This window comes from Tupaia chinensis, unplaced genomic scaffold, assembly GCF_000334495.1.
Source record: "Tupaia chinensis unplaced genomic scaffold, TupChi_1.0 Scaffold144247_1, whole genome shotgun sequence".
Lineage (NCBI taxonomy): Eukaryota > Metazoa > Chordata > Mammalia > Scandentia > Tupaiidae > Tupaia > Tupaia belangeri.
Genome location: NW_006204105.1, coordinates 1,287,886 through 1,304,520, shown reverse-complemented (window position 1 = coordinate 1,304,520; position 16,635 = coordinate 1,287,886). Strand labels below are relative to the sequence as shown.

Below are 16,635 nucleotides of genomic sequence, written 5' to 3'. Positions count from 1 at the left end.
TATATATATAATTCAATCTTCTTACTAGCCCTATGAGGCTGATAGGCAAGTAAGAACTCTGAGGCTCAAAGAATTGATGGTGAATCTTTCATATTCATCCACTTCCTGTCAAAAGCTAGGGTTTTTTTTTATGGCTGAATAGTATTCCAAGTTAATAAATGTGATTGAATGTATAAGAGAAAATGAAATAAAACAATGTGAAAAAAAAAAGAATTGATGGTAAGGAATTTATCAACAATTATTGACAGAGCTAAGGTTTCTAACTCTCATCTTACACTGTTTCTCTTGGACCTTTTCTGACCATCACAACAGAAAAGAATAATCTGAATAGAATATCCCTCTAATATAGCAGAAGGAGAAAGAAAATATAAGTAAGACATAAGGTAACATCAATATGTTAATCAAAAAAGAATATTCTAGGAGACAGGCAAGAAAGAAAGTAAAAATATTCTATGTAACAAGTCTATTCAGTGATTCTCTGGGCATATTTCTACTAGGGTGTTTTCTCCTTAACAATTAAACTTGTATAAATATTTCAACATCACCAATATCTCTCTCAGAGACTTAAAACAATTTTTAAAAGAAGCAAGTACAGAAAAATGGAAAATACTTTGGGTTTGGTTTGGAGTCTTGTTTCTGTTGCTTACTCTGTGTAAACTATCAGAGATTCCATTTTTCCTGTCCATAGGTCAGAAACAACACCCCCTCCTCGCAAGCTGTTGTAAGAACTGAACGAATGGCTATGCGAACATGCTACCTAATTAACTGCACAACGCTATTCCAGTCTAAGCAGTAGTTCTCCCCATGGTTGTTGGATGATAGCTACAACTGTGTGAATAAGTGTCCTTCTCTTCCTGGATGCAGCCACCTGGGGAACTGAGAAGCAAAACTGATAAGATTTGGCCTCTAGGGGCCAGCAGGTGGCATAATGCCTGTGTCGCTAGACTCCCAAATGGTTGACTGCAGTTCGAGTCCCAGACCCAGTAGCTTGAAAATCATGCTGGATGTGTGTGCATGTGTGCCCAAGATCCTGGGAGGAGACTGTAGGAGAAGCGATGGTGGCGTGGCCATGATTTCTCACTTTCCCTCTCACTGTCTCTGTCTCTCTCAGGTGAGCACATGTACCCTAAGGTAAAAACCTCTAAAAAATTTTTGGCCTTCAACTTGTCCTTTCTTTCTCTCTTTCATTTTAAAATTTGCTATAGGACACTTGAGCTCACTGGAGAGAGACAGAGAAAGAGAGAGAGGAAAAGTGAGAAAGAGCCCCCTGGGGAGGTGGCTGTACCACAATCCTTTCTCTCCTCTTGGGATTTTGGGCATGCATGCACATATGCCTGGTGTGGTTTTAAAGCTGCGGGTCTGAGACTTGAGCTACACAGTCAGCCATGTGGGAGTCTAGCACCTTAACCACTACACCACTGACTGGCCCCCTTTCTCATTTTTAAAAAAGTTTATATTTATTTATTTATTTTCTATGTGGGAAAGAGACATCCCTCACAGGATCTTGACATTGCAATTCACCCCAGTTTTAGCCATGCGTAGGTCATGGGCAAGTGCATGACCAGGGTACTCAGGGAGGTCTTTGGACATAACCCCAGAACCTGCCCATGTGGGCCATCCCCACAGAGGGCCACATTTTACTGCTAAGCCATCATCCATCTCCACCCCAGTTCATTTCTTACATAAGGCCCCTGGCAGTACATACCATCCCAGGAGCTGGACTCCATCCAGTTGGCAGCATTGAAGAGGGAGGCAGTACCACCATAGCAGGCATTGGTAGTATCTATGCCTTCAATGTCAGTGTTGCCTGAGTCCTGGAAGAGTTCCATGAGCACTGTTTTGACAGCCTTGGACTTGTCGATGATGGTCTCCGTGCCCACTTCCAGCCGGCCCACAGAGTCCCACGGGAGCTGTATACGTTCCATCAGCCTTTGTACCACAGTCAGGCACAGGGAGTTGATGTCCTCTTGGACTGAGCAGAAGCCCATATGGGTTTGGCCCAAGCCCACCGTATACCTTCCTGCTTCTACCTTGTTATACTTCTCCAGGTCAGTTTGGTCCACATATTGGGCTGGGAAGTAGACCTCCAAGGCAAGGATGCCCACGTCCTTTGGCCAAGTATCTGTTTTGGCCAACGGGATGGCAGGAACTGTAGAAAATCTGTGGTGGCGGTAACCATCATAATTCCACTAGTAGTCTATAGATAGTTTCCTCAAAATATGGTAATATAGTAATTAAGAAATTCATTTTCAATACAATTTAACTAGATAATCTTCTACAAAAGGGTTATGTCCTGGTAAACCTATTAAAACTGTTGTAAGTAAACAATACATTTAATACTGAACTTAACTTACCAAACATCATAACATAGCCTCTACTACCTTAAATATGCTTGGAACACTTACATTAGCCTCTAGTTAAGCAAAATCATTTAACACAAAGTCTATTTTATAATAGAGTTAAATATCTCAAATTTGAGGTGCAATTTCTACTGAAGGTGTATCACTTTTGCACCATAATAAAGCAAAAATAATAAATCAATTGAACCATCCAAAGCTGAGTACTGTTTAAATCTTAAAGCAATGTTATCGGATGACTACAAATCTGGCATTATTATACCTTTCTGTTGAATTGACCCTTTTATCTTTATTAAATGTCCTTTTGCATCTTTGCCATAAAGTCTATTTTTCTTGATGTTAATATAGTTTTTTGATTACTGTTCGCATGGTATAGCTTTTTCTGTCCTTTTACACTTTCAACATCTCAGACTCTTTAAATTTAACATACATCTCTTATAAACAGTATATAGCTGAATCTTTAAAAAAATTTTTTCTTTTTTCTTTTCTTTCTTTTTTTTTGGAGAGGTTTTTGCTATAGGGCGCGTGTGCTCACCAGACAGACAGAGTGACAGAGAGACAGAAAGTGAGAAATCACCCCCCCCAGGGGGGATGGCCACGCTGCAATCCCTTCTCCTCCATTTTCCTCTCGGGATCTTGGGCACGCACACACATGCGCCCGGTGTGAGTTTAAGCCATTGGGTCCGGGATGTGAACCACAGTCGACTACGTGGGAGTCCAGCAACATAGCCATTATGCTAACTGCTGGTCCCATGAATCTTTAAAATTTTGTAAACAATTTTTTATATATATATATAATTCAATCTTCTTACTAGCCCTATGAGGCTGATAGGCAAGTAAGAACTCTGAGGCTCAAAGAATTGATGGTGAATCTTTCATATTCATCCACTTCCTGTCAAAAGCTAGGGTTTTTTTTTATGGCTGAATAGTATTCCAAGTTAAATAATGTGATTGAATGTATAAGAGAAAATGAAATAAAACAATGTGAAAAAAAAAAGAATTGATGGTAAGGAATTTATCAACAATTATTGACAGAGCTAAGGTTTCTAACTCTCATCTTACACTGTTTCTCTTGGACCTTTTCTGACCATCACAACAGAAAAGAATAATCTGAATAGAATATCCCTCTAATATAGCAGAAGGAGAAAGAAAATATAAGTAAGACATAAGGTAACATCAATATGTTAATCAAAAAAGAATATTCTAGGAGACAGGCAAGAAAGAAAGTAAAAATATTCTATGTAACAAGTCTATTCAGTGATTCTCTGGGCATATTTCTACTAGGGTGTTTTCTCCTTAACAATTAAACTTGTATAAATATTTCAACATCACCAATATCTCTCTCAGAGACTTAAAACAATTTTTAAAAGAAGCAAGTACAGAAAAATGGAAAATACTTTGGGTTTGGTTTGGAGTCTTGTTTCTGTTGCTTACTCTGTGTAAACTATCAGAGATTCCATTTTTCCTGTCCATAGGTCAGAAACAACACCCCCTCCTCGCAAGCTGTTGTAAGAACTGAACGAATGGCTATGCGAACATGCTACCTAATTAACTGCACAACGCTATTCCAGTCTAAGCAGTAGTTCTCCCCATGGTTGTTGGATGATAGCTACAACTGTGTGAATAAGTGTCCTTCTCTTCCTGGATGCAGCCACCTGGGGAACTGAGAAGCAAAACTGATAAGATTTGGCCTCTAGGGGCCAGCAGGTGGCATAATGCCTGTGTCGCTAGACTCCCAAATGGTTGACTGCAGTTCGAGTCCCAGACCCAGTAGCTTGAAAATCATGCTGGATGTGTGTGCATGTGTGCCCAAGATCCTGGGAGGAGACTGTAGGAGAAGCGATGGTGGCGTGGCCATGATTTCTCACTTTCCCTCTCACTGTCTCTGTCTCTCTCAGGTGAGCACATGTACCCTAAGGTAAAAACCTCTAAAAAATTTTTGGCCTTCAACTTGTCCTTTCTTTCTCTCTTTCATTTTAAAATTTGCTATAGGACACTTGAGCTCACTGGAGAGAGACAGAGAAAGAGAGAGAGGAAAAGTGAGAAAGAGCCCCCTGGGGAGGTGGCTGTACCACAATCCTTTCTCTCCTCTTGGGATTTTGGGCATGCATGCACATATGCCTGGTGTGGTTTTAAAGCTGCGGGTCTGAGACTTGAGCTACACAGTCAGCCATGTGGGAGTCTAGCACCTTAACCACTACACCACTGACTGGCCCCCTTTCTCATTTTTAAAAAAGTTTATATTTATTTATTTATTTTCTATGTGGGAAAGAGACATCCCTCACAGGATCTTGACATTGCAATTCACCCCAGTTTTAGCCATGCGTAGGTCATGGGCAAGTGCATGACCAGGGTACTCAGGGAGGTCTTTGGACATAACCCCAGAACCTGCCCATGTGGGCCATCCCCACAGAGGGCCACATTTTACTGCTAAGCCATCATCCATCTCCACCCCAGTTCATTTCTTACATAAGGCCCCTGGCAGTACATACCATCCCAGGAGCTGGACTCCATCCAGTTGGCAGCATTGAAGAGGGAGGCAGTACCACCATAGCAGGCATTGGTAGTATCTATGCCTTCAATGTCAGTGTTGCCTGAGTCCTGGAAGAGTTCCATGAGCACTGTTTTGACAGCCTTGGACTTGTCGATGATGGTCTCCGTGCCCACTTCCAGCCGGCCCACAGAGTCCCACGGGAGCTGTATACGTTCCATCAGCCTTTGTACCACAGTCAGGCACAGGGAGTTGATGTCCTCTTGGACTGAGCAGAAGCCCATATGGGTTTGGCCCAAGCCCACCGTATACCTTCCTGCTTCTACCTTGTTATACTTCTCCAGGTCAGTTTGGTCCACATATTGGGCTGGGAAGTAGACCTCCAAGGCAAGGATGCCCACGTCCTTTGGCCAAGTATCTGTTTTGGCCAACGGGATGGCAGGAACTGTAGAAAATCTGTGGTGGCGGTAACCATCATAATTCCACTAGTAGTCTATAGATAGTTTCCTCAAAATATGGTAATATAGTAATTAAGAAATTCATTTTCAATACAATTTAACTAGATAATCTTCTACAAAAGGGTTATGTCCTGGTAAACCTATTAAAACTGTTGTAAGTAAACAATACATTTAATACTGAACTTAACTTACCAAACATCATAACATAGCCTCTACTACCTTAAATATGCTTGGAACACTTACATTAGCCTCTAGTTAAGCAAAATCATTTAACACAAAGTCTATTTTATAATAGAGTTAAATATCTCAAATTTGAGGTGCAATTTCTACTGAAGGTGTATCACTTTTGCACCATAATAAAGCAAAAATAATAAATCAATTGAACCATCCAAAGCTGAGTACTGTTTAAATCTTAAAGCAATGTTATCGGATGACTACAAATCTGGCATTATTATACCTTTCTGTTGAATTGACCCTTTTATCTTTATTAAATGTCCTTTTGCATCTTTGCCATAAAGTCTATTTTTCTTGATGTTAATATAGTTTTTTGATTACTGTTCGCATGGTATAGCTTTTTCTGTCCTTTTACACTTTCAACATCTCAGACTCTTTAAATTTAACATACATCTCTTATAAACAGTATATAGCTGAATCTTTAAAAAAATTTTTTCTTTTTTCTTTTCTTTCTTTTTTTTTGGAGAGGTTTTTGCTATAGGGCGCGTGTGCTCACCAGACAGACAGAGTGACAGAGAGACAGAAAGTGAGAAATCACCCCCCCCAGGGGGGATGGCCACGCTGCAATCCCTTCTCCTCCATTTTCCTCTCGGGATCTTGGGCACGCACACACATGCGCCCGGTGTGAGTTTAAGCCATTGGGTCCGGGATGTGAACCACAGTCGACTACGTGGGAGTCCAGCAACATAGCCATTATGCTAACTGCTGGTCCCATGAATCTTTAAAATTTTGTAAACAATTTTTAAATGGTCATGTTTTAATTGGAGTACTTAGTCCATATATGTATTATAATTACTAATATAGTTGGAATTAACTCTACCATCTCACTATTTGCTTTTTTAAGGAATTATTTAATTTAATTTAATTTATTTGTTATCATTATTTTTAAATAATGAGAGAGAGAGAGAGAGAGAGAAAGCCACCAGGTCCAGGAATCAAACCACTGTTGACCATGTGAGAGTCCAATACCTTAACTACCACACCACCTGTTGGTCCCTCACTATTTGTTTTGATTCGTTTCATATTTTCTTTTTTTAAAATTTTTGTTTTCCTATATTCTTTTTGATTTAGCAAATATTTATTATTCCATTTTATTTCCTCTTTTTAAATATTTTTTAAAGTGGTGACCCTAGAGATTTCAATATGCCTACTCAACTTATTATAATCTTACTAAAATTAGTACTTCTTTTTTTTTTTTTTGGAGAGGTTTTATAGGGTGTGTGCGCTCGCCAGACAGACAGAGAAACAAAGAGATAGAAAGCGAGAAATCACTCTCCCCAGGGGGGATGGCCATGCCGCAATCCCTTCTCCTCCATTCTCCTCTGGGGATCTTGGGCACACATGTACATGCGCCTGGCGTGAGTTTAAGCCACCGGGTCTGGGACACGAACCGGGGTCAACTACATGTGAGTCCAGCGACATAGCCATTATGCTAACTGCTAGTCCCACTAAAATGAGTACTTCTAAAAAGACCTTACTTAAAGTAAACTTCATTTATCTTCCCCATCCCTTTGAACCATTATTGTCATATAGTTTACTTCTATGTGTGTCGTAAAGTCATATAGGACATACATTTAAAGCATTCATTCATTTTACAAATGTACCTCTCATTAGTTTCTTTTCTCCTCCTTTCTTTTATCTACATAAGAACATATTCACCTTTTTTTATTTTTATTTTTTTGTGAGTTTTTGCTGTAGGGTGCTAGTGCTTACCAGAGAGATAGAGACAGAAAGCAAAGCATCATACCCCAGTGGAGGTGGCCACACCACAATCCCTTCTCTTCCATTCTCCACTCAGGATTTTGGGCACACATGCACACGTGGCTGGGGTGTTTCAAGCCGCCAGATCTGGGACTCAAACTGCGGGTGACCACGTGGGAGTCCAGCTCTTTAATCACTACTCCACCTGATGGCCCCCATATTCACTTTTTTTCTACTTTTAAAATATGTTTGTTGCTTGGTTTAATTCTATCTGCTTTTTCTGATTGGGTCTCCCTAAAATTTATTGAGCATGCTCAACATAACACTGGTCCGGGTATACAATACTGAATAAGACATCCTTTGTGCCCGCAAAGAGAGTACAACATAATAGAGAAGGTAAATATAGCCTAATAGGGGGTTACTTCAAAAAGTTCATGGCAATGGAATTGCATTATTAGTTATTTTGGTGCAAAACTAATCAAAATTAATTCACAGTTTGTCTAATACACATTTTCCATAAACTCTTTAAGGACTGGTACATAGTAGAACACAAAGGGCAGGAGGCACTATTAGAAATGGGGACAGAGAGAAAATGAAGGAGGAGTTAGTAGAAGAAGAAAGTGATATCTCTGTTCTGGACCCATCCCCTTGTCTTCAACCCTGACTCTAATATTCCCAGTGAAAATCTGGAGTTTATCCTCAGTTACAAGTACAGAACTCACTGAGTCCACCTTCCCCATGCTTGCATATGAAAATACCCGAAATCTGGTCACTGTAGTGACATTCTTCACTTTTTCATTTATTTATTTCTTCCCTGAGTGAGAGACAGAGAGATCGAGAGACAGAGACAAAGAAACAGACGCCCTTGTCAGAGTCTTTAAGCCATAATCTCCCCCTCCCCAACTCCAGCCAGCCTAGATCATGGGCATGTGTCTGCCCAGTGTGTTCGAGGGGATCTCTAGATCTGAACCCAAAGCCTTCCCATGTGGGTGAGAATCACAGAGCATGGTGTTACTGCTGTGTCACTCCTCTCAATCTTCATTTCACAAATATTGAACTTAAAGAACACATTATGAAGTGATGTAACTTCATAGTTTTTCATGAGTTAGGAATATTTCGTTCTTTCACTGTCATGGATATAGGCTTGTAAATTTAGCTCTGTGCCACAGGAACCATTAACTTAGATTGAATGATTCTGTCAATCATCTTCAGGATGCTAGACCTTTGGTAGCTCCATTTTTCCCATCAGGAAGGCCACTTCTAAGAATAGAAGTTGTTCTTGTGATCACTTGGTAGTGAGATAAACTTCTAACTGTTCATCAGTATCTGACAAGAGAAGTTTGAAATTTACCCTCCAAATAACTGGAGTTTGTACTCTCAAATATTTATGGAGGTGCCTCCTTGAAACCTAGGAGCTAATGGTTAGCCAGTGCCTGGTCCTGATAGCCGGATGGCTTCTCCTTTAGCCTTATTCTCACTCTGCCTTCTTCTAACCTCACTGGTTGGTTAGGAATCTAAGGTTGCAAAAAGAGGTCCCAAGAACCAATCTTGGTGACTTTTTAAAACTATCTTGGTAGGAAGCTATTTCTGGAAATGGATTCCAGAGGCTGGATAAAAGTTAATCTGTAGAGGTTCCAAGCATTAGACTATTACAATAATGAACATCCTTTTAATTGTGTGCTTTTGCTTAATAATTACTTCAGTTTTAAAAATGTTTTGTTCTGGGGGCCAGTAGGTAGCATGGTGATTAAACCACTTGGACTCCCACATAATCAACCGTGTTTTGAGTTCTGAACCTGGTGGCTTGGAAAGCATGCCGGTGTGTGTGCATGCATGCCCAGAGTACTGAGAGGAGAATGGAGAAGAGATTGTGGTGTGGCCACTCCCCTTGGGGTATGTTTTCTCATTTTCCCTCTTACTTTCTCTTTTTCTCTCTCTGGTGAGCCCACATGCTCTAAGGCAAAAAGCTGAAGGAAAAAATAGATTAAAAAACCATTTTTTTTCTGGTGTTTTCTGGTTCAAGAACACATACCACCTTCATTCCACCTTGCCTCCTTCATTGTGTTTCAAAATTAACTGTTGCATGCCAGGCATTGTGCTGGGGAAATACTATTGGAGTGAAGGGATTGGAAAAAGAAGAGAGGAGGCAAGTTTCTTGAGGAACTCCTTGACCAGTGTGAGGAATGATTTTTTATATATATATAAAAACAACAGCAGGGCAGAATGTGGTAAGAGCCACATGAGAAACATGGGCAAATTCCTACATGAGTTCAAAGACAGCAGATATTTCCATTTAGAGAGACAGGGGGATCAGGAGAAACTTTATGGAAGAGGCTACATCAAACTTGATAGATGAAGAAGCTTCTGCTGATGAAGAATTAGAGGGGAAAAAAAGAGCAGTGACCATGGTAGGGGGTGATTGAATAAGTAAGGGAACCTGAAAAGGTGGGTATATAGGGATGTAGGGAGACAGTATATGAGTGAGAAGAGTAGAAAGTGGAGGGCATCATTCTTAATTCTAAAAGCAGTGAAGCAGATACTTCTATTTAATCTGCATCCTAAGTTGGATCTAGAGAGTAAAAAGATTGAGTTAGAGATGATAGACCTATAAAGAAAAGGTTTCCCATAAAGAACATTAAAAAAAAAATTTACCAGATGTGTGTGCTCATCACAGGGAGAGAAAAAGAGAGGGAGAGGAAAGAGCACCCCCAAAGGGGAATAGTCATGCTGCAATACCTTCTTCTCCATCTCTCCCTCTTATTGGGATTTTGGACACATGGGCACATGTGCCTGGTATGTTTCTTGAGGTACTAGATAAAGGACTTGAACCATGGTTGGTCATGTGAAATCCAGATCCCTTAACTACCAGGTCACAGGCTGGCCCAGTATTTATTTATTTATTTTATTATTTTTTTGAGAGAGAGATTTTTGTTATAGATGTGTGCACTCACCAAAGAGACAGAAAGTGAGACATCACCCCCCCTCCCCCAGAGGGATGGCCCCTCCTCAATCCCTTCTCCAGTCTCCTCTCAGGATTTTGGGCATGCACGCACATACACAAGAGTGAGTTTCAAGTCAACAGGTGTGGGACTCAAACTGTGGTCGACCATGTGGGATCCAGCACCTTAACCTCTACATCATCTGCTGGTCTCAGGAACATTTTTAATATTAGGTCAAACCATGGAAAATGGGGTTAACTTCTTCCTTCACTTGTCAGTTAGAAATCTAAGGTTGTAACATACATCGAAAGAGAAATAAATGACAATGATGATCACAAGTTTGAACTTAAAGATAGGATACTGATGAGGACTGAGGTTTGTCTCTTGGCTGGTGACCAAGGGTTTATCATTGAAATAAGCAAACCTATGCCAATTCTTTCCTCACAAATACTGAAACAGATTAAACTCTGAGCTGGGACATTCGATCTGTAAACACAGTGGTTTGACGGAGTGGGAAGAGTGTAAATGATAATAGAACCATGAAGAAAATAAGAAGGCTAAAGAGCACCATCCCCAATCACATGCATCTATTCACCCAGGTTTCCTAGGTAGAAAGTAAGGACGGATACTAAATCAAAAGCATTTTTCTAATTATTCTGTATTAATAAACTATAGAGTACAAATAGAAGTAAAAAAGTCTAGTCCTAAGCTGTAGTGGATGGCTTAGGGGCCAGACAACAACACATGGGTGGCTGGGAGTCCCAAGCACTAACTACAGTTATGTTACCATTATATTGCAGGGGGACTGCAAGCACTTGGGTCAGACCAAGGAGGTGTTTACAAAGAAAAGGAGTGTGTGAGTCCTCACACAAGCAGTGCATGTTCACAAACATACAGGCAGATAAACAAGCACACACTCTTTATCTTTCATTCCCCCTTTCAGAAATTGGAGCACAGGAGAAACAGCTTATTTTGCATCTTGCTGCAGTGCCTTAAAGCCACTGCTTTTTACTAACACTGCAGTTGGTGCTGAAACCTGAGGGTCTTGGCAGGGTTGGGATAAAGATGGGAACAGTGGTAGGAAGGAGAGAGTGGATATTTCTACTACTCTGTCCGTTAATACAGCATGTGTCAGAGATTCAGGGTCCTCCTGTTTGGTAGCTGGAATGTCCTATCTGTTCAGAGATGAAGTATCTGAGGCCACAAGAGTTAACTTGCTTGTCTGAGGCTATGCACAAACCTTTCAACTTTCTGCTGGGATTCTAGAGAGTTTCCCCCTCTGGCAGACTCTGCCCATCTTTTACTGGCTCTGGGATACAGATCTTTGGAATGACATGACTCACCTTTGGTGGGCTGCTGGGAGCAGGCGAGTAGGCATGCAAGAGGCCTGCATTACTCTTTTCACTTGCAGGACCCGCTTCACTGGAGTCAACAGTCGCTGCATTTCCACAGGAGTAAGCAGAAAGCCAGCAGTTCACAGCTCTTGGGAAAGATGCCCAGAGATGCCTGGTTGGGCTTTATAGATCCCTGAGACTCCCGTCTCTGGAAGCTCCACCCTCGTTTATCAAGGCTCAGACTGCTTCTAAAAGTAGGCTAAAGGTCTCACTCAGAACATGGGCGAGTCAAAGGAAAACATCGTCTCTGTAATATGTACACACCTGCTCTGCTCCAGGGCATGTGTGGGAATGGCTGGTTCTGTTTTTTCCTTTCTTAGCTCTTGTGGCAGCTTTATTTCTCCCTACCCACTTGAGGAGGGAGGTTTAGATGTGTCTTGTTGTAAGGTATCCCAAGATAACCTCACCTGGCCTATCCGGCTCCTCATCTGAGTTACTCTCATTTGGTAATACCTAATTCTCTCCACAGTGTGAGCTGTTATTATTGTAGTGTATTATGCATTATATGAAACATCTTTCAAAACCAAAGGGAATGAATCTTTTCTTTTTTAAAAAAATTTTTTTAGAACTACCATTAATTTTATTTATCATTATTATTCTTCAGTTTGACCACAGAAAGATAAAGAGAAAGAGAAGGAGAATGAGAAAGCAAATCACCAGGTTTGAGACTCAGACCATGATCGGCCATTTGGAATTTCAGTGCCTTAACCATGGCACAACTTGCCAGCCTCAGGAGTGAATCTTTTCATAGTATCTCCTCAAGAAATTGGGAGTGCATATTGACACATGGGCAAAGGGCTGCTGGTAGAATATTAAGAGCTGCCTATATAGTCGCACACACACAAGAGTGAGTTTCAAGTCAACAGGAGTGGGACTCAAACTGTGGTCGCCCATGTGGGACCCAGCGCCTTAACCACTACATCACCTGCTGATCCCAATCTGTATTGCCTACCCTTATATTTGCCCAACTTGACACAATTTCCAAGTGGGATGCAATTACTGCAATAGAGATACAGGAATCCCAAAGAGGTGACTGTCATTTAAAGGTCAAGTTATTTTAAAGAGGAAATGTTTGCTTTACAAATGAGCGTATGTAGAAAGGTAGATTTTCCCAAAGACTGACGTCTAGTAAGTTGCAGATTGGCAGCTCACCTATGTCTTTTCACTCTAGATTCTTGTCTGTTTGTCTTGTTCTTTTACTTAGTAGAAAAGGTTCCCACCATCCAACTTATAAATGAAACTGTCTGCTCTCTAGTGGCAATCTTTATCTTCTGTGAGGATCATGCATTCAGTCATTAGTTTATTCAGTTACTTCCGAACCCTATACTTCATCTAATATAACTGTTTAGCACCCAGAGAAGAGCCAGAGTGGTTCCTCCCAAAGTTGAGGACTCCTCAGTCTTCCATCATCTTTTTTTTTTTTTTTTTTTGAGAGGTTTTTGCTATAGGGCGCGTGCACTCGCCAGACAGAGAGAGACACAGAGAACCAGAAAGCGAGAAATCACTGCCCAGGGGGAATGGCCATGCTGCAATCCCTTCTCTTCCATTCTCTTCTCGGGATCTTGAGCATGCATGCCCACATGCCCGGCGTGAGTTTTAAGCCACCGGGTCCGGGATGTGAACCGCGGTCGACTACATGGGAGTCCAGCAACACAGCCATTACGCTAACTGCTGGTCCTGGTCTTCCATCATCTTTAGAGTATAGTCTCCATACATTCTGGTGTATTATTGTCCTAACTCAATCTCTGACCTTGCTCTGTCACTTATGCTCTTCCACTGAGTCTTTGCAAAATTCTATCATTAGTAAAATTCTTCATTTCCAAACTCTTCTCTGAAATGTCCATTGTTGCTTGTCTATATCAACCTGTAGCTTTCAAATGATGGCTATGCTCTTTACTTCCCCCTTAATCCACCTCCCTCCCTACCTTGGCCACTGACACCCCAAATTTAAAATAAGATATTGTCCTCTGCTCTTCTGTGATACCTAACAGTTTTCCACTTCTTCATCTCAAAAACTCCTATTGTCTTAAAGTACACACATCAGTTCATGCCACCCAGTGCCTTTGTTGTCACAATTAACAATCTTGCTTCAGCTCCCTCATTCACAAAATTTAAACACGTGGATCACTGGCTTCCTCCCCACCATCAGTCCTCTAAACATTCTTGGAGATGTCAATTTCCACATAAGGTAATTTATCCACCCTGGACTCCCAGTTCCATCATCCTGTCCTCCACCATGCCTCCAGCTGCCGAGTCCAGTCATAATCTGGACCTTGTTATTACAGTATCTATATTACATCCAAAATTTTAACTCCATGCATCTCAACTTCTAGCAACTTTTATCCTCCCAGCTCACTTGTAAAGCCCCCAAATCTCTATCTTTCCCTTAGGCTACCATTGACTTCTCTGTGTTTTTACTATTTATACCTCACAGCATTTCATGGTCTCTTTTCTTGCACAGCTATGGTAGTTAGTTTTGGTCAATTTAACTGGACTAAGGAATTCCTAGAAAAACATTATTTTGCGTATATCCATGGAGTTGTTTCCGAAAGAGCTTAACATGGGAGATGTGGAAGATCAGCCCTTAATGTGGGCAGGCACAAGGGACCTGGAGACAATAAATACAGAAGATAAATGGGTCTCTCCTGACCTAGAGCAAGGTAGTATTCTTCCGCTGCCTTAAACACCATAACTCGAAGTCTGTCTTCGGACTCCAGACTTTACGCTCGTAGCATGCCCCATGTTCTTAGGCTTTCAGCCTTGGACTGTGAGTTATTTCATCATCTTTCTTGCTCTGAGGCTTTTGGACTTGGTCTGATCCATGCTACTAGAATCCTAGGATTTCCAACTCTCAGACAGCTTGTTGTGGGACATCTTAGCTGCTATAATCATGTGAGCTAATTCCCTTAATAAATCCATGCTTCTATATCTATACAAATCTATTGGTTCTGTTTCCTTAGGAAACCCTAATATACCACCTGAGAGTACCTATGATGCATCACCATAAACAATTCTTTTTTTTTTTTTTTGAATTTTGTATACTGATCTTTTCTTTATTTCTGGTTTTAAAATTTTAATTTATATTTAATTGTACACCTTTGTGAGATACAATATGATTTCTTTTTTTATTTTATTATTTATTTATTTATTTTTATTTATTCTAATTATTTTTATAAAACAGTCAATTGCTATTTCTCGTTTTGCTTGTAAAAATACTTTGCCCATCATGAAATACTTCTCAGACCAATCCAGTTGAGAATACTATACATGTCATCATCAACAGTTAATAACCCCTATCTGTTTCTCACTAACGTCCTGTCTCTCTATTGTTCACTTGCTATCTTTCTCTATCCTCTTCTCTTCACTTACCCCATTCCACACTGTCCTATTCTCATTAAGTACCTTCACTGTGTTTATGTCCTCCGAATTTTTGCTCTCTATTATAGAGTGCGGATAGTCGGTATATATTGAGTGGATACATACAATATCTTTCTTTCATAGCCTGGCTTACTTCACTCAGCAATAGATCCTCCATATCTGACCATTTTCTATCAAATTCCAGGGTCTTGTTATTTTTTATGGCTGAGTAGTATTCCATAGAGTATATATACCACACTTTTCCAATCCATTCATCAGTTTGTGGACATTTAGGTTGGTTCCATGTCTTGGCAATTGTGAATAATGCTGCAATAAACATGGATGTGCAAGCACTTTTCTGACTGAGCGTTCTCCTGTCTTTTGGGTAAATACCCAGAAGTGGGATTGCTGGATCAAATGGTAGTTCTATTTGTAGATCTTTGAGGAACCTCCATATTGTTCTCCACAGTGGTTGAACTAGTTTACATTCCCACCAACAGTGTAGGAGGGTTCCCTTTTCACCACATCCCCGCCAACACTTATCACTTTTTATATTCTTAATCTTTGCCATTCTGACAGGGGTTAGGTGGTATCTCATTGTGGTTTTTATCTGCATCTCCCTTATGATGAGGGATGTTGAGCATTTCCTCATATGCTTTTTGGCTGTTCGTATGTCTTCCTTAGAGAGATTTTTGTTCAGCTCATTTTCCTATCTTTTAATTGGGTTAATCATTTTTTTTCGCATAAGGCACTTGAGTATGTATTCTGGTTATCAGTTTCTTGTCTGAGGCATATTTAACAAAAATATTTTCCCATTCTGAGGGTTGTTGGTTCACACTTGTACCATAAACAATTCTTGTACATACTTTTCCTATTTATGTTCTCTGTCAGACTAGTATAGCAAGCCTTCAGCGTTTTTTTGTTTTGTTTTGTTTTGTTTTTTTGGAGAGGTTTTCGCTATCAGGCGTTTGCGCTCACCAGACAGACAGAGAGAGACATAGACAGAAAGCGAGAAATCCCCCCCAGGGGGGATGGTCATGCCACAATCCCTTCTCCTCCATTCTCCTCCTTCTCCTCCATTCTCCTCTCGGGATCTTGGGCACACACGCACACGAGCCCAGCGTGAGTTCTAAGCCACCAGGTCCGGGACACAAACCGCGGTCGACTACGTGGGAGTCCAACGACATAGCCATTACGCTAACTGCTGGTTCCCAAGCCTTCAACGTTTTTTAAAACTCATCTTTAAATCTTCTCTATGCTTGCATCAGAGCAGGTAAACTTGGCTAAAGAAAAACACACCATTGTGCTAACTGGTTAGCTTAGAATTTATAAACACACATCTCAAGGGGACCCTCACCATGGCCTAGAAATTGTACTACATTTCCCTGGTCCATTTGCTCTCTCAGTTGCAAGAGAGCTGGTTATGACCGCTCTCCTGTCTTCAACCCCTCTCTGCTCATTCTCAGTTGATTATTTTGTCTCTTAATCACTGAGAACATTGAAATGGTCAGGAAAAAAAATGACTCTATTTTTTGTGAACCAGTTCAGCAAACTGCTTCCATATCACATACTCTGCCTTCTCACTTTTATTATACTGAGGAACAGTGCTTGCTGTCGCTAAGGTCAACAACTCCACTTGTGCACTGATTGTATTGCTTCTTTTTTCATGAGGACTCTGCTCTCCCCTCTCCTCCTCACCATCAA

The 16,635-nt window shown here is 40.8% G+C and overlaps 1 protein-coding gene across 1 annotated transcript in view; it reads right to left on the bottom strand.

Moving 5' to 3' along the window:
- Window positions 1–11,725, bottom strand: part of HMGCS2 (3-hydroxy-3-methylglutaryl-CoA synthase 2) — a 29,351-nt gene extending 17,626 nt beyond the window's left edge. Inside the window, exons 1-2 of the mRNA XM_006166294.3 lie at window positions 11,524–11,725; window positions 4,850–5,304 (exon numbers count right to left, since the gene is read on the bottom strand). Coding sequence (XP_006166356.1) covers window positions 4,850–5,304; window positions 11,524–11,624 — 556 coding nt within the window. The 5' untranslated portion in view covers window positions 11,625–11,725. The remainder of the gene's footprint in view (window positions 1–4,849; window positions 5,305–11,523) is intronic.
- Window positions 11,726–16,635: the final 4,910 nt, after the last annotated feature.